At 44.6% G+C, this 18,440-nt stretch overlaps 1 protein-coding gene across 1 annotated transcript in view; it reads right to left on the bottom strand.

Annotated features, from left to right (window-relative positions):
• Nucleotides 1-18,440, bottom strand: part of PC (pyruvate carboxylase) — a 525,492-nt gene that overhangs the window by 355,001 nt on the left and 152,051 nt on the right. Inside the window, exon 8 of the mRNA XM_088442518.1 lies at nucleotides 1,307-1,425. Within this exon, the coding sequence (XP_088298644.1) occupies nucleotides 1,307-1,425 (119 nt within the window). The remainder of the gene's footprint in view (nucleotides 1-1,306; nucleotides 1,426-18,440) is intronic.

The following is an 18,440-nucleotide window of genomic DNA, read 5'->3' as shown; positions in this document are numbered from 1 at the left end:
AAGAGATGTGAGCAAAATTCATGTCACTTATATAAAATAGATAATGGTGAAGAATTAGGAGAGGAACTTTAAGTCGCTAAATCTCCCCCACCATTGCACATAGAAAGATGGGGGCACTTCTTTCAAACTGGTGCCCCCATCAGGGTCGGACTGCCACAAAGGGAGACAGGGGAAATCCCTGGTGGGCCCCACTGCCTGAGGGTCCAGTCACTTCCTCTAATGTCAGGTTCCAGATCGTGCACTCAAATTATACATTGTTACTCTATTACAGGGTCAGTTACCTGGTAGAGCAGAAACACGGATGCTTGTTCTTTTTCTATAGAAACTACACCAAGTTTTACTATCCTGCCAATAAAAATTAGTGGTTGGGTTACATGGTGCGTTATGCACCTTACGACGCGACAGGGGTTCCGACGGCCGATATCTCGGGCAGTCCCCACACGGTGCGATCGGGTGGTCGAGCGTCAGATATGCTGGCACCCCCCTCCCCCGCATAGCACTGCATGAGATCGCACATTGCATCCCCAGATCAACTGAACCTGCAGTAAGATCTGGGGGTGCGATGTATGACCCCACAGGTGCGCTCGCACTGGCCGATATCATGCCCATACACGGTACGATATAGCAGCAAAATCTTACCAATCGACGGATCAGCTGCTATATCACACCCTGTATGGGCACCTTCTGGGCCTGATTCAGATTTGGCATAGAGTGAGATAGAGCAAGTAACGGTGTACCTGGTCAAACCATGTTGCAAGGGGGTGCAATACATATTTTTGCATGTAGGGTAAATACTGGCTGCTTTTGCATGTAGCTCACAAATGATGGACAGCTTTATTATTACACTGCAATTTAGATGTCAGTTTGGACACACCCCTCCCAAATCCAATCTCTCTGCACATCTTACATCTGCCCCACCTGCAGAGCAGCATGGTTTTACCAAGGATGCACAGTTACTTGCTCTTTATTACTCTACTTGCTCTTTATTACTCTATTCCTTATGTTTGTAGTTGTAAAAACAAATTAAAGTCATCCCAATGGTAGTAACTTAGATAACTCTTTTTACAAAGGCATGCATTTTCTAGACCCAATGCAGTTCTCAATGAGTTTTAGACATTGGCTGGTATGTAAAGGGGATCCCTATCATATGTAGGCGACTTAAATTATTGAATTGTTAATGACCTTCTGCAAACTTTTTGTACACACAGGTTTTGGTCAGCAAATTTCACCAAAGCCCATTACTACTGTAGGCACAGCTGTGTATTTTTATAGACCTTGCATACACACAAAACTGCTTAGAACTTACTCAGTTATCTCCTCTGTCACTGTGTGTTCCACCTGCAGTCGAGAGTTGACTTCTATGAAGTAGTGTTTTCCATGCTTATCCACAAGGAACTCAACTGTACCTGCGTTTTCATAGCTGACCTGCAGACAGACAAGAGAGAAGATTGAGAATGGCAAGGAGAGTAGCATGGTACGGAGAGACACTATGCTGTAAGAGTAGCTCACTTTTCTATCAAATTTTCCTAATATAAATGATAATACATAACCCACATTAACAGACGTCATTCAAACAGAGTGAGATTATTTTATAGATATACAATATGCATCAATTAATTACTCATCTATCCCAATGATGACACTAAGTTGTGCGTGCGTTTTAACATAGGCGTTTTTTCATGAACCCGTTATTTTTTCGTCTTTAAGTCTTTCCCTGGCACTAAAAACTTTGCTGATGCACACTGAAAGCACGCCTTATGGTGGAGTATGTCTTGCATTGCAGAAGCACCAGAACTGTGCACACTCAAATAAGGGCAAACAGAGTCCTACACAATTCAATCGCGCTTACAATTCATAAAAACATAACTGTGCCGCAATGGAGCATTCTCGTGTAGGCCAAGCTCAGTGAGCGCGGGTTTACGGTACTGCGAGCTATGTAGAGATGGATGTAAGCATAAATGCGTCTATCTCTTCCATTCAATATAGCGGTCTGGAATGTCTCAAGATGTGTACAACTTCCACATGGAAGAACAGACCCATTGCTTCTATGTACACAGGTCAGGAGCAGCATTCATCTAATTTCCATCCAACTCTGCACCAGGTCCCTAGTATACACATACACTGGCATATGTTCTAATCTACATAAGCAAATCTTATCCAAAATCACCTCCCATCCCTCCAGCATTATGGATTCAACACTGAAATTATAGATGGTCCTGGTCATTATTCATGATACTAATTAAATAATGTATATGACCAAAATAAAAATGAATGTTTCAGGATTACTCTGAAATGAAATTAGATGCATTAAGCAAAGAGTCTTTGTGCAAAGATAAATATACAACTCGTGACTAGCTATGAAGTGCAGTAAATGGGCACCATGTGAAATGCTGATCTATTTCTCCTACTGAGGGACAGACTATGGGGGCAACCCAATTATCTGCAGCCGCGGCACACATTACAGATAAATATGTCACAGCTACGTCGCTCCTATTACTGAGCTCGCCTATCGGGGTGCGAGGCAAAAGGAACAGTGCTGAGATTGCAATGTGCCACCTTTACTAGCGTTTCCATGCCATTCCTTCTGCACGGGCTTCTCATTTAATTGAATCAATCCCTATGACTTGTGATGCTGGCAGAGGTTAGCCATCTATATATAAAAATGAAAAGGTCACATGACTGTACTTGCAAGACCTGGCAATATGCCCAGACTAAATCAACTATAACGTAGCAAAAGTTTAATATTTAGTTTGGCAGTGCCACTAAAGTAACTGTATTAACTGCATTAAATCAAGGCCAAATTAATAGCAGCATTAAAAGACATAGAACAACTGTAATTGTTACATTCCCATTAATGGGGTGAAATATAGTCCATGCTTGAAACATATCCATTATATGCTTGAGGAAAGAGCATCACTGAGGTATTAACAGGAATAGATTAATTTAGTATCACCGTGGCATCTGTACCATAGATAAAAGACGAATACACTTGGCAATTGTTGCCAATACCGTTCTGCATATTCCTGCTTCCAGTCCTTCTTGGTTGTCCCATGTCTAGAATAGGATGCAGTGTGGCTGAGGAGGAGGCTCGAAAGATATTACCACCTTGCAAGGCTGTGCCCTTCTGTCTCCTTCAGGGCGAGACAGATACAGAGAGGTAGATTCTGTATGCGCCGCACTTCATGAAAGAAATAAAAGATCAGACAGCAGCAGCCTTGGCAGGACCTGCCGAAAGGCTGCAACTTCCTGGGCACTGCAGTGCAGTATGGCTGCAACAATAGGTGACAGATCCAACAGCAGAGATCTCCACCAGGTAAGTTATGCTGGGTAAACACTGGGCTATATATGGGGCGCAAAATCGAAAGGCCGATATCACGAGCGCAATCGGTTGGTGTGTACCCCCGATATATCTGAACGACGTTCACAGGCAGTGTCGGGTATGCAGCACATGAGATGTCCGATATATCTGCAGATATATTGGCGCATCCGGATGTGTGTACGGGCAGACTGTTGACCGTATGCTTGCTGGAGGGATCCGGCAGTGATTGGCATCTCAACTGGGTGGGCAAATTCAAATGCCCACCCAGTTGTGATGTCAGCGCTGACAGTGCAGACACATAGGCAGAATGATTGGTAAGAGTGTATACACTTATAGTAGCCATCGTTAGATAGGTCGGTGGCCAAGTGTGAACCCAGCTTTAGGATATGGGAAGGGGGTGGTTATATATAGTTTTTGGTAGGTAATACTAACAATAAGGGGGTGGAGTGTAAAGGGTTAAAGACCTAATGGAGCTTTTTTTCATGAGACTGAGGGAAATTATTAGAAGTTTAATTGTCTCTGTATTATATGGCGGTCACAATTGCGATCTGCAGTATATGGTGGTCACCAATGCTGTCTGCAGTATATGGCGGTCACCAATGCTGTCTGCAGTATATGGCGGTCACCAATGTGGTCTGCAGTATATGGCGGTCACCAATGTGGTCTGCAGTATATGGCGGTCACCAATGTGGTCTGCAGTATATGGCGGTCACCAATGCGGTCTGCAGTATATGGCGGTCACCAATGCGGTCTGCAGTATATGGCGGTCACCAATGCGGTCTGCAGTATATGGCGGTCACTAATGCTGTCTGCAGTATATGGCGGTCCCTAATGCTGTCTACAGTATATGGCGGTGATATAGGTAGAGGGTGAGTAATATCCACTGGGACAGGGGGAGCGAAGGGGAACACAAAGGCTAGCTTCATCCCTGGTACTCCTCGCACGCAACGTACATCCCCCAAAGAGCATAGCTGTACAGGGGAGGCCTAGGAAATTGCTGCACTGTAACCAAAAAATCCTCATGGCTGCCCCAAGTAGTGCCATCTTTGGCTTTGTGCATACACGCTTTATTTAAATGAACCCCCCCTTATTTCATTGTTGTCATATGAAATGCATAAAAACAGTGATACCTACAGTTTGCAATGACCTTAAGGTAAACAACTGAACAGACAGGTAAAAATAAACCATGTCCTTCCTTCCTGTTCCCTCACTTTCCTAAGGTATTCATATACACGGCAGAGTCTAATCCTTTCACCCATCAAAAATAGAACCGATGGTATTGATTTAAACACTAGTGTGCTCAAGCCTTTATTCTCAGGGATGGGAGGATGGGGTAGCAGAATAGGCAGCAACTATGACTACAACAAAGCTTGGCATGCAGGGCTGGCACTCAATACAGTCAGTTTCTGCTTTAGATGATCGGATCTAAATTTTTCATGAGAAGTCTACACCTGACCACCAAAAAACAGCATTTTTATAAGAATAATTCAATGTAATTGGAAGACAAAGTGGAAATGTAAGATGTACATCACTGCAATTCTGTAACCACGCAATTAAGCCAGATGTACATATGTAAACATAGATACAGATGTGCCCTCGTACAATACTGCTGCAGTCACACCAAACAGCCCTTCTCAGCGCACCAGATCCTGTGTGACTCGGCTTGTGATCAGAATCTCTCAGACTCAGTGACACAGATTTACAAGTGGTGCAAATCCGGCAGGATCAGACGACATGTCGGCAACATAGTCTAGTGTGTACCCTCATTGTCACTGACAATTTGGCAGGTCCGACGACAACAAAGTTAGCCGGGGCCATGCAGCATGGCCCCCGCCATCGCTCCAGGCATCGGCAAGTGTGTATGCACTTGCCGATGCCGCAACCCCGCCAGGATGTATCGCTAATAAGGTCTGTACACACACTAGACAGTCTAGTGTGTACCGGCCTTTAGACGAACATTTGAGTAAAAAAATATGCTACACCATTCAGTGCTCCAGGTATCTCTTGCCGCATGGTGTACTGAGGATGTGTGTATGAGGACAGTTGTAGAACACTTTGGCTTTTCTGCCTTAGGTACCAGATCCCCTTACTAATGCTTCAAAGGCATGAAAATAAACTTCACATGCAGGTGGTAGATTACACACAGCTACATTTAGTGACCTATAATTTCCATTACAACAACCGATACTGATTTCTCTTGTAAAACAGAAATTATCGCCCTGTCACCAATACCTAGCCTATTTGAAAGACTCCAAACACCTCACAGTAATAAAGAAAGAAACTGAACACATGAACTATGTGGGGTTCAAGTACAGAGATCAGCACAAAAATCACAATTTTAACAAAATCATATCAATCTTGACTTAAGCTTTATCCGTTTATTCTGTCACTCACACCAGGACATTGATTACACTCCTAAAATATAAACTTGTATTTATTTATATTATTCAACAAATCACCTAATAATTCACTATAATCTTCTTGGTTGTGGCCAAAGGGTTTGAGAATGACACAAGTATTGGTTTTCACAAAATTTGCTGCTTCAGTGTTTTTAGGCATTTGTCAGATGTTCCTGTGGTATACTGGAGCATTTCATAAGTGTCAAAGGCTTTTATTGACAATTACATTAAGTTTATGCAAGAAGTCAATATTTGTAGTGTAGACCCTTCTTTTTCAAGACTTCTGCAATTTGCATGCTGTCAATCAACCACTGCTATGCAGATGATACACAACTGTACCTGTCCTTTGCTCCAGGTACAAAGGACCCAATAACAACCCTAAATGGCTGCCTAGCTGAGCTTCAGGAGTGGATGAGTGCCAGTTGGCTGCGACTGAACCCTGATAAAACACCGGTCCTTATGATAGGTCACAGGACAGGGCTGCAGCATAGCCAACCAACAGGACTTACGCTAGGGGGTTCAGAATTACAAAACACTAACCATGTGCGGAATCTTGGTGTTGTCCTGGATAGTGGCTTGACACTTAAACATAAGGTATCAGCCACAATCAAATCCTCATTCTTTCATCTGAGGAACATAGCCAGAATCAAGCACTTAATTCCCTCAAAAGATCTGCCTAAAGTCATACATGCATTTATATCATCACGCCTAGACTACTGCAACGCCCTCTACCTCGGTCTCCCAGCAAAAGAATTACACCGCTTCCAGATGGTACAAAATGCAGCTGCCAGGCTATTAACCAACCAGCCCCGTTCCAGCCACATAACACCCATTCTCTACTCCCTTCACTGGCTGCCTGTCAGATGGCGAATTGCTTTCAAGATTGGATTAATAACTTACAAAGCCCTTCATGACCATGGCCCAGGGTACCTGAAACAGCTTCTGATTCCTTACTGTCCCACTCGATTACTGCGATCCATTGACGAAGGACTATTAACAGTACCTAGAATCTCATGGAATTCGTCTGGGGGTCGAGCTTTCAGTTTTGTGGCTCCAACCTTTTGGAACTCACTTCCCCGCACAGTTCGAGAGGCCTCCACTCTAGAATCCTTCAAAAATAGACTCAAGACTCACCTATTCACCCAAGCATTTCACTAATGTCCTATTTTGTACTGTAAATGTAAAGCACTTTGAGTCCTTTAGGAGAAAAGCGCTATATAAATAAAATTATTATTATTATTATTAACTTCTGGGCCACATACTGACTGATGGCCGTCCATTCTTGCCTAATCAATGCTTGGAGTTTGTCAGAATTTGTGGGTTTTGTTTGTCCACCAGCCTCTTGAGGATTGATCACAAATTCTCAATGAGATTAAGGTCTGGGGAGTTTCCTGGCCATGGAACCAAAATTTTGATGTTTTGTTCCCCGAGCCACTTAATTATCACTTTTGCATTATGGCAAGGTGCTCCATCATGCTGGAAAAGGCATTGTTCGTCACCAAACTGTTCTTGAATGGTTGGGAGAAATTGCTCTTGGAGGATGTTTTGGTACCATTCTTTATTCATGGCTATGTTCTTAGGCAAAATGTGAGTGAGCCCACTCCCCTGGCTGAGAAGCAACCCCACACATGAATGGTCTCAGGATGCTTTACTGTTGGCATGACACAGGATGGTAGCGCTCACCTTTCCTTCTCCGGACAAGCGTTTTTACATATGCCCTAAACCAGGGCCCGACAAACCCCGGTCGCCAGGGCGAATAAGATTTTAGTCCTGGCAACCGAGTTTTCCAAGGCTTGTGTCCCCCACCCACCCCCTGCTGCAGGCTCCATTTGCCAGGCGCCCGCTGAAATCTTACCTTGAAGGCGCCCGACTCACCGCAGCGGCAGCCAGAGCTCACTCCTGAGCTTCGGCGTCCGGCTCCCCCCACGGGTACTATGGGAGAGACATCATGACGTCTCTCCCATAGTAACGAGAAGCGGCAGACGTCAGAGCTCACTCCTGAGCTCCAGAGTCCGGCTCACTCCACGGGCACTATGGGATAGAAGTCATGACGTCTCTCCCATAGTTCCGAAGAGCGGCGGACGGCAGCGGACGCAGGATCAGGGCTTAAGGTACGTATTCTGTTTTTTTGGGGGGTTTTGTGTGTGTTCGTACAGCACTATTACAGGGGGCTTACTACTGGGGGCACTTTTACAAGGGGCTTACTACTGGGGGCACTTTTACAGGGGGCTTACCACTGGGGGCACTTTTACAGGGGGCTTACCACTGGGGGCACTTTTACAGGGGCTGGTATAGGCATGTTGCAGAATCTGATGACCATTAAAGAGGTATTGCGTGGTGATTTGATTGTATGTGGGGAGGTTGAGGGGCACTGAAAGGGCATGTGTGGTGGTCTATACAGCTTCATATATTTTGGTAATGGACGATGGTCTGGCTCCTAAACTTTTAAGATGGCTCCTAGATTTCACAAAAATTTGTCGAGCCCTGCAAAGGGAATTCATCAGAGAAATTAACTTTACCCAAGGTCTCAGGTAATGGGTATGCGGCAGCCCAACAGGAGCAGAGTGCGAAGCAGCGGAAGCCCGACAGCGCTGGAAATCCCGATCGTGGATAGGTAAGTATAGATTAACCCTAACCCCCCTAACCCTAACCCTCCTTAGGGGTGCCTAACCCTAACTTCCCACCCAAGTGCCTAACCCTAATCCCCCCTCTAAGTGCCTAACCCTAACCACCCCCTTCCCCGCTGCCTAAACCTAAGTCCCCCGGGGGGGTGCCTAACCCTAAATCCCCCCCGGGGGTGCCTAACCCAGCCTAACCCTAACCCTCCCGGGGGGGTGCCTAACCCTATGTCCCCCCCGGGAGCCCTAAACCTAACCCTCCCCCCCCAGCGGCTGTCCGCTTGCGGCACCCAGCATCACTACGATCGTGATGCCGGGCGCCGGTCTCCCGGCGTCGGGGAAATGCGGGCGTCTACATCTAGACGCCCGGCATTTCACCCATGCCGGGATAAGACAGTCGGGAAGCCGGCTGCCGGTATTTAGGCAGTCGGCTTCCCGATTGCTTCCCGGTCTCAGCAGTCCAATCTCTATCTTTTACAGAATATCAGTTTGTCCCTGATGTTTCTCCTGGAGAGAAGTGGCTTCTTTGCTGCCCTTCTTGACACCAGGTCATCTCCAAAAATCTTCACCTCACTGTGCATGAAGATGCACTCACACCTGTCTGCTGCCATTCCTGAGCAAGCGCTGCACTGGTGGTTACCCTGATCCCACAGCTGAATCAACTTTAGGAGACTGTCCTGGCGCTTGCTGGACGTTTTTGGGCACCCTGAAGCCTTCTTCACAACTACTGAAACTCTCTCCTTGAAGTTCTTGATGATCCGATAAATGGTTGATTTAGGTGCAATCTTACTAGCAGCAATATCCTTGCCTGTGAAGCCCTTTTTGTGCAAAGCAATGATGACTGCACATATTTCCTTGCAGGTAACCATGGTTAACAGAGGAAGAACAATGATTTCAAGCCCCACCCTCCTTTTAAAGTTTCCAGTCTGTTATTCTAACTCAGGGTTCTTCAAACTTGGCCCTCCAGATGCTGTGGAACTACACATCCCAGCATGCACTGCACATAGTTTTAGCATGCTGTTATATCAAAAAGGTGGCAGTGCATGCTGGGATGTGTAGTTCCACAGCAGCTGGAGGGCCAAGTTTGAAGACCCCTGTTCTAACTCAATCAGCATGACAGAGAGATCTCCAGCCTTGCACTCGTCAACACTCTCACTTGTGTTAACGAGAGAATCACTGACATGATTTCAGCTGGTCCTTTTGTGGCAGGGCTGAAATGCAGTGGAAATGTAGTTTTGGGATTAAGTTCATTGTCATGACAAAATAAGAGTTCTAGTATAACATACCTTTGTTAACTCTTTCTTCAAGGTCCATAGGGTCCACAAGAATTACCTTGGGGGTATGTGGTTGGAGTGATCCAGGTACCAAACAGTTACAAGTTTTAGCTCCCAGAATGCACTGGGTCCTCCTCCATATATACCCCGCCCCTGGCTACAGGTACATAGTTTGTAACCAAGCCCAAGGCTGGAGAAGGAAAGAGGAGAAGGAATGTACACTAAAAACACATTCTCTAAGAAGAGGGAATCATTGAAATACAAAAGAAAAAGATTACCAAATAACCACATGTCAAGGGTGGGTGCCCAGTGGACCTCAAAGAAAAAGTTAACAAAATGGTATGTTATACTATAATTCTTATTTTCTTCTTCGGTTCCATAGGGTCTTCAGGAATTACCTTGGGGATGTCCCAAAGCAGTTCTCTTAAGGGTGGGGATGATCTTGAGCAGAAAGGAGAATCCAGTGCCCAAAGGAAGCATCCTGAGAGGCAAAAGGTATCAAAGGCGTAAAATTTGAGAAAAGTGTGGACGGAAGACCACGTGGCTGCCTTGCACAATTGTTCAGCAGAGGAACCATGTCGAAACGCCCACGATTGTCCCACAGACAGAGTAGAATGTGCCCTGAGAACCAAAGATAAATCCCACGGAGCTACCGGAGTGACAAAACTGTTCTATCATCAGACAGAGGGGCTAAAACCAAACTGGTAGTGCAGATACCTAAACTCTCAGGGTGCCAGGTGGAGACCCAGGTCTAACCCAGCCTGGAGAAAACCCAAGCGCTCGTGAGACCCTAAAAATTCAGGATCATATTTTCTATGGAAACGTCATTGAAAATGTGAGTGCCAAATTCTGTAATAGGGCATGATAGCCTTCCTCTGCCCGCATCTAAGTATTGTCTGAATTACAGAGGTAGTAAAACCCTTGGCTTTTAAGGTGAAAGACTCAAGAGCCACACAGTCAAAGACAGACGAGGAAGGTCTGCATGCAGGCAGGGACAATGTGCTAACAGGTCCGGTCTTAGAGGCAGAATCCACGGAGTGTCTATTGACAGACTCCGTAAGTCAGTGAACCAAATGGCATCTGGGCCAAGCAGGAGCTTTCAGTATCACTGTGCCGCCCTCTTGCTTGAATTTACTAAGGACCCTTGGGAGGAGGGAGATTAGAGGAAAGAGGTACGCTACTTTTAAGTCCCACTTCACTGCAAGAGCATCCATGAAGTCGGCTGAGGGATCTCTGGTTTGGACCCGTACCTAGGGACCTTGTGGTTGTGACCTGAGGCCATGATGTCTACTTCTGGTGGTCCCCATTTGTCCACTAAGATCTGAAAGACATCCGGATGAAGAGCCAATTCCTCGGCGTGTATATCCTGACGAGTTAGGAAGTCCACTTCCCAGTTGAGGACTCCTGGAATGAATACAGCAGAGATTGCTGGACATTCTGCCCAGACCAGAATGCTTGTCACTTCCCTCACGGCAGACAGACTTCACTTGCCTCCCTGATGGTTGAGGTAGGTTACTGCGGTCGCGTTGTCGGACTGGATTTGGAAAGGCCTGCCCTTTAGTATATCCTGTGCTTGAATGAGTGCTTTGTATACTGCACGAAGTTCTAAGATGTTTATAGATAAGTGATCCTCCTTGGTTGTCCATCTTCCCTGAAAAGTATGACGAACTGTCACTGCACCCCAATAAGGGTAAGGTGCAATCAGGGAGATTGCTGCTATTTCAGGGAGTCTCCCTGACAATGAGAGTTGGCAAGTATTCCTTGGATATGTAGTAACTGTGGTTTTCATACATATCAGTTGAGCACTATATTGCCAAGCCTTTGGGCTTGTCAAACACACAAATGGCAGCTGTAAAACTGGCCATTAGTACATACTCAGTGGTCTTTCTCCAGTCTTTAAGAGTATGTAAAGTATTAGCGGTTAGAGAACCTCACGTTTTCATTGCTCTGGTTTTATTTCTCTATCACTGAAACAATAGATTTCCTGGCCGATAAAATTATAAATTCCATGAGATCAGGTGGAAAAAAAAGCAGCATATGGCAAGTCACATTGAGCTAGTATTAATGCAGAGGAGACGCTAAAACCATCTGACGGCAGCTGTTGTGTCTTATTGTCACTTATAAAACAGGACGAAGTTAAGAGACAAAGTAAAAAGACCTGACCTCATTAATGTGCATTACACTGTGCGCAACTGGCTGGGTGCAGCTTCAGACAACTGTCATCTTAAATATTAATCTACTGCAGAGGTTTAACCTACAAACTCATAGGAAGAAAAGAGCAAGAGAAACTGACAGTGTAGGAGAGTGACAGCAAAATAAAAAGAAAAAGACAATGTACAAAAAAAAAAAGAGACCGATTGAGAGCAAAGAAAATGAGGGTGAGATGCAGTGCAAATAAAATGTTCACATTGACTAAGTTATTGTTTATGATCACGTCTAACACTTTATGCCACTAATGTTATTAACATGTGAATAATATATACAGAATGTATGGATAGGAATATTAAACAGCCACATAACCTGACTGCGCTTCATACTGTATGCGGTTATTGAGGCTATAGTAATTGTGCGAGCACAGAATGATCAGGCTGTAAAGCACAGGCTGCTTGCTATAGTCCCAGGATAGGCCTGTGTTTATCACAAGCACGTCTGATTTCTTATACTATAGGTTTTTGCTATTCTTGTGAAGCAACATAATACTACAAACCACTGATCACGTATGGAACTACTCATTTTACCCTGCAAGCAGCTCTGTACTGTATGTGGCTCTCAATATAACAAGTGTCCATGTAAGACGAAATTGCCCCTTTAAGCTGCACCACTGCAGGCTGCCTTCACACAACATAAAGGACCCCTGCAGAATTGCACTAAGGGTGTTCCTTTTTATTTTAAGACAACTGCAATGTGTGTTGCTATACAAAAGAAACACACAGTAAAAGACAGTCGCCTTTCCCGAGGGAAAATTTTCAAAATGTTGCAACGAGAATGTTGACATGGACAGAATGTCGACATTTAACTGTTTCAACACTAACAGCATGTCGACATGAATGTTGACAGCCACTTTTAGGGTAGGTTGGCGTTAGGGTTAGTCGACTAATATACGTAAAAACGTGTTGTCGACATGCTGACTCAGCATGTCGACAGGCTATGACAGTCGAGAGTCGACTTTTTATACCACACCTTATCCAGAGCATAAACCAATCAATAAGCACCTCTTTGCTCACTTTCCTACACAACATCTCTTAATTGTCATTTGAATTTAAAAAGGAGGTAATTATATCCCCCATGTGCACCTGTAATGGTTCAGGAACACAGAGGAGCTTCCTTTGTCTTGTGTCACCACACATTGGGAAAGGCTCCCTTTGTTTATTCATTAGACTGAACATTTTGACAAACTATCTTTCATTTCAGTCATGTGAAGTTCACAGTGACAAACTAAGTTTCTGCATGCCATTCATTGTGCTTCTTTAGAGAAATAAAGAAACTTTTAGCAATATTCAGCTTTATCAATTATCAAGTGCTAAAGATTGACTTTACTGAACCCCAAACGTCCCAAAATAGCCCTAATCTGTCAGCAGGTACTTATTGATTTTGGAATTCTTTGTGGCATTCATTAAAAGATGCTGATGTAGGTACAATTCCAAACCAGGACTGCTTAGCGCAGAGGTCATACTCAATCCTGGTGGATGAATAACTATTTTACATAGGGACTGTTGAGATCTTTATCTGGCAAATGAAAATCTTCTGCAACAAAGAATCTCTCACGCTTGTGGATTTTATCATCTTACTTGGAAATGTCCACGCATTCTCAATTTCTGACAATCAAGTCTTAAAGTCCATAGTGACAGGAAGGAAACTACCAAACCTATGTAGACTAAGGTATGTGTATTTGGGTTACTATACCATCTTGACATACGAGTTATGGAGCATACACACGGTCAGATTTGTCAGACTTGTCAGATTTATCAGATGAACGATTGAACGATTTTAACGATTTTACCAAAGTTTTGAACGATTTGAACGATTGAACGATTTTTGACTGCATTAAAATGAATGGAATCGTCCAAGTCTGACTGCAAACACATCAGATGTCAGAAATCGTTATCTGACCATCGGGAACGCGCATCGTTGATCGTCCATCGTTCAGGCATGTCAGATATGAACGATTTTCCTTCAGATATGAACGACTGAACGATTTTTAAATCGTTATCGTTCATATCTGAAGGAAAAATCTGACCGTGTGTATGCACCATTACTCTGTATTCCAGAAAAGTCATAGCTGTATATCAGAAAAAACAGTTGTCTACAATTTCTTTAAAGCGGAGTACACAGTTGTCCAACCCTCAGGAGATCAGACTGCAGATTAGACTGTTTACACAATCCTACTGCAGACCTGCTCGCAGATTCTACATCCAATCCTCACTTGTCCAATTTTTCAGCATACCTCAAATCTGTGGCTGCTGAAAAACATACATTTGGCTGCATAGGAAAGGTGATTTATTACTGAATAATTTAATTTGGAATAATGGTGAAGAGAGGAATGGTGAGAATTAATACCCTGATTAGTGGATGGGGACTGCATTTCAAGTTTCCAAAAAAATAAAAAATTAAACGGCGTGAGGTCCCCCCACAGAGGCATAACCAGCCCCAGGTTCTTGGAGCTGGCACTGGTTCTAAAAATATGAGGAACAAAACAAGTAGGGGTCCCCCATATTTTTAGAACTAGCATCGGCTACATTAGCAGGTGGTGTCACAGCTAGGGGACAAACTTGACAGGATCCCCCGGCCAAAGCATTCATCCCCCTAACTTGTCAGCCCAGGCCGGGTATTCCTGGGGAAGTGGGGATCCCACAAATAAAGGGGTCCCCTCTCTCCAGGGCACCCAAGGCCAGGACTGAAGCTTGGGGCTACCCCCGGCACCCCTGGGCTGTGGGTGCAGAGTTAATAGTCCATTGTTAAAAGTGTAATATTGTCTTTTACAAGTGGAACTACAGGTCCCAGCAAGCCTCCCCTGCATGCTGGTTCTTGGAGAACCAGAAGTACCAGCAGGTGGGGCATTAAGTGCCTGCTGGTACCTATAGTACCCCTGTAAAAGAAATATTTAAAAAAAAAAAAAAAAAAAACACAGAATGTTTAATATTTATTTCACAGCAAATTCACCTGGAGGGTGGCAGCCTTTAACCTCTTTTACATGGCTGTCACCCATTCAGGACTTCCCGACGTCTTCTATCATCAGGAGCTCTTCACCGTTCCTCCTCCACTGCCGGACTGACACCCGCAGGCTTATATAAGTCGGCGCAAGGGGGCTGGGCGATTATTGGCTGAACCAATCACGGCTCGCCACTCCCATCTTCAAATTCAAAAATGAGGCAACACCATTTTTTAAATAGAAAGCCTCCGAAGCTGCACCGCCGCCAGCTGGCATCTCCAGTAATGTCCCGCAGCGGGCACTTAGGATCCCGCACCACTGCCACACTGATGGTGTGTTGGGCTGCTGGAACCGGAGATCGGTCACCAGCTCAGGTCTCCGCAGCCTACACACTACAGTATTGATTGCCTGGTTGGCGGTCGGTTCTCCTAGTTTTCATACATGTTTAAAAACCAGGAGACCCGACAGATGACCAGGATCGAATCTGCGAGAGGTGGGTCACGGATTGGACAAGTGTGTACCCTACTTTCCACTCCCAGAATGGTCCCGGAATGTTGGGAGACCTCAAATATTACAGAGTGTGTAGGATAAACTCACAAATTTCAGAACAGCCCCAAATACTATAAAGCGCATGCGCAGGATGACACGATGTACTGTAACAATGTCACAAGTGTTTCATACAATCCGGCCATAGTGGACTCACACAGGACTCCCTGCCTGTGCCATGTTCACTACTGACTGATCCAGTGGCCAGCCTGTCATCATTTGTGTAAGAATCAATCCTGTATAGAAGCATAGTGACAGGTGTGATAATGAGGGTTGCGATCAGACCCATGTAGGAGGATAAAGAGGAATGTGATCAGTCAAGTATAAGAGTGTAATGAGGGTAGTGATCAGACCCATATAGGAGGATAAAGAGGAATGTGATTAGTTGAGTGCAGTAGTGTAATGACTGCTGTGATCAGTCCCGTGTTGCCATCAGTCCTTAATATGAGGATAATGACTGTTGTGATCAGACCTCTGTAGGAGGACGGTTGCAGTCAGTCCCGTGTAGCAGGATAATGAGAGTTGCAATCAGTCCATTATACACAGTTGAGTCACATTATTATGACCACCAGCTTATAGCCAGAGTAATTGCAGTGCGCAGCACGGACAGTAGCTAGACTGGCTGGGAGATACTCAAAGATGCTGGTAGGTTGGCACAGGTATCTGGAGCCATGTTGACTGCAGTGTATCCCACAGCTGCTGGAGAGTGCGTGGTGGAGTATCCATAGAGCGAACACAACAATTGAGGCAGTCCCACAGATGCACAATTGGGTTCAAGTTTGGGGAATTAGGGGGCTAGGGTAAGTACTTTTCAAGTCTTGGTTGTACTCGTCCAACCACTGTCAGACATCTCTAGCCGTGTGACATGGCGCATTGTCTTGCTGGAAGATCCCATCCACCTCAGGGAAGACAATCAGTATGGGTGTACGTGCTCTGCAAGGATGGATTCATAACCAAAATCGGTCGAGGGTGCCTTCCACATGGATGATTGGGCCCAAGAGAATGCCATGAAAACATTCACCAGACCATAACACTCCCACCACCAACTTGTGTTCTTCCAGCAATAGTTGCAGGGTTTTTGTTCTCCGATGTTTCTCACATGACACACCAACGTCCATCCGTTCGATGAAGCTGAAAACGTGACTCATCGGAGAAGGCAACACTTTGCAAATCAGAGAAGGTCCAATGCTAATACAGGCGTGAAAATAGAAGCCTTTTCCACCAGATGCACCTTCGTTAGCATAGGTGCAGTGACCATCCGATTGCTTCAAAGACCCATACACAGCAGGGTTCGCTGCACTGTCATTTTAGACACACATATTGTGGCCCCAGGTTCATTTTGATGGTGAACCCTGTCAGTCAGCACTCACGCACCTTCGCAGCCGACATTCACCTCTCACATCAATGGCACATGGTGCTCCGCAGTTTCCACGTTGGTTATTCACAATGGTGCCATTTGTCCAGTCATGATACACCTTCACCACAGCAGCAACGAACAGTTCACAAACTAAACTGTTTCAGAAACACTGCCACCCTTGGCCCGAAAGCCAATAATCATCCTTTTTGCAACTCTGATAAAACCACCCCTTTTACCCATGACAGCAACAAGTAATATCTGTGCATCAGGACTTCATGGGCTACGCGCTGCAGACGTCAAATGTAGGAGGTGGTCATAATAAAATTATTCGACTGTGTATGAGGATAAAATATGGTTGTGATCAGTCCTGTATAGGAGGATACTGAGGGTTGTGATCAGTCCTGTATAGGAGGATACTGAGGGTTGTGATCAGTCCTGTATAGGAGGATAATGAGGGGTGTGATCAGTAATGTATAGGAGGATAATGAGGGGTGTGATCAGTGATGTATAGGAGGATAATGAGGGTTGTGATCAGTCCTGTATAGGAGGATGAGGGTTGTGATCAGTCCTGTATAGGAGGATAATGAGGGGTGTGATCATTGATGTATAGGAGGATAATGAGGGGTGTGAGCAGTCCTGTATAGGAGGATGAGGGTTGTGATCAGTCCTGTATAGGAGGATAATGAGGGGTGTGATCAGTGATGTATAGGAGGATAATGAGGGGTGTGATCAGTCCTGTATAGGAGGATAATGAGGGGTGTGATCAGTAATGTATAGGAGGATAATGAGGGGTGTGATCAGTGATGTATAGGAGGATAATGAGGGTTGTGATCAGTCCTGTATAGGAGGATGAGGGTTGTGATCAGTCCTGTATAGGAGGATAATGAGGGGTGTGATCAGTGATGTATAGGAGGATAATGAGGGGTGTGAGCAGTCCTGTATAGGAGGATGAGGGTTGTGATCAGTCCTGTATAGGAGGATAATGAGGGGTGTGATCAGTGATGTATAGGAGGATAATGAGGGGTGTGATCAGTCCTGTATAGGAGGATAATGAGGGGTGTGATCAGTGATGTATAGGAGGATAATGAGGGGTGTGAGCAGTCCTGTATAGGAGGATAATGAGGGTTGTGATCAGTCCTGTATAGGAGGATAATGAAGAATATGATTAGATTGGAATATGGTAGATGTGATCCATGGGTGGAAGTATACACACCCCTTGGGCGGAGATGGACACCCCTACTTGGCGGCACAATTATTTTACTACAATAATCTCAGTTAAACTTTTTTTTTCAAAAAGTAGGCAAGTATGCCTAAAATACTGTGACTAGTGTGCATAGCTGGACTCCAGTATAGCCATGGGCAGAAAGGCAAATAAATAAACACAATTTTATTTCCACCACAAATAACTCATGAAGATCAAATAAATATAGGCAGCGACACAGGCTGTAATATCTAAAAAGAAAAATATTGAGAAATACATTGTTTTTAAAGTTGACACAGATCATGTGAACTGAAAAGAAAAGAGAATATAATATGAGGCATGGGAGGGAGATTTTCATAGACTGTTGAAACTGAAAATATTTGTTCAATGACCGGTAAACTTTAGGGGAAAAAAGTCTCAAAGAGAATATGTCCTGAAGCATATATATGTTTTCCATATGCAAGTGACTGATCTCTTACAACACTATAACGCATCAATGACATTATAATTACACATTATACAAAGCAGCTGCTGTACAGAAAAGGGAAACTTGCTGGATAAGCAATTCTCTAAATTA

This window comes from Taudactylus pleione, unplaced genomic scaffold, assembly GCF_031769625.1.
Source record: "Taudactylus pleione unplaced genomic scaffold, aTauple2 ptg000313l, whole genome shotgun sequence".
NCBI classification, from domain to species: Eukaryota; Metazoa; Chordata; class Amphibia; order Anura; family Myobatrachidae; genus Taudactylus; species Taudactylus pleione.
Note: the sequence above shows the minus strand (reverse complement) of the source record. Positions and strands in the feature narration are given on the sequence as shown.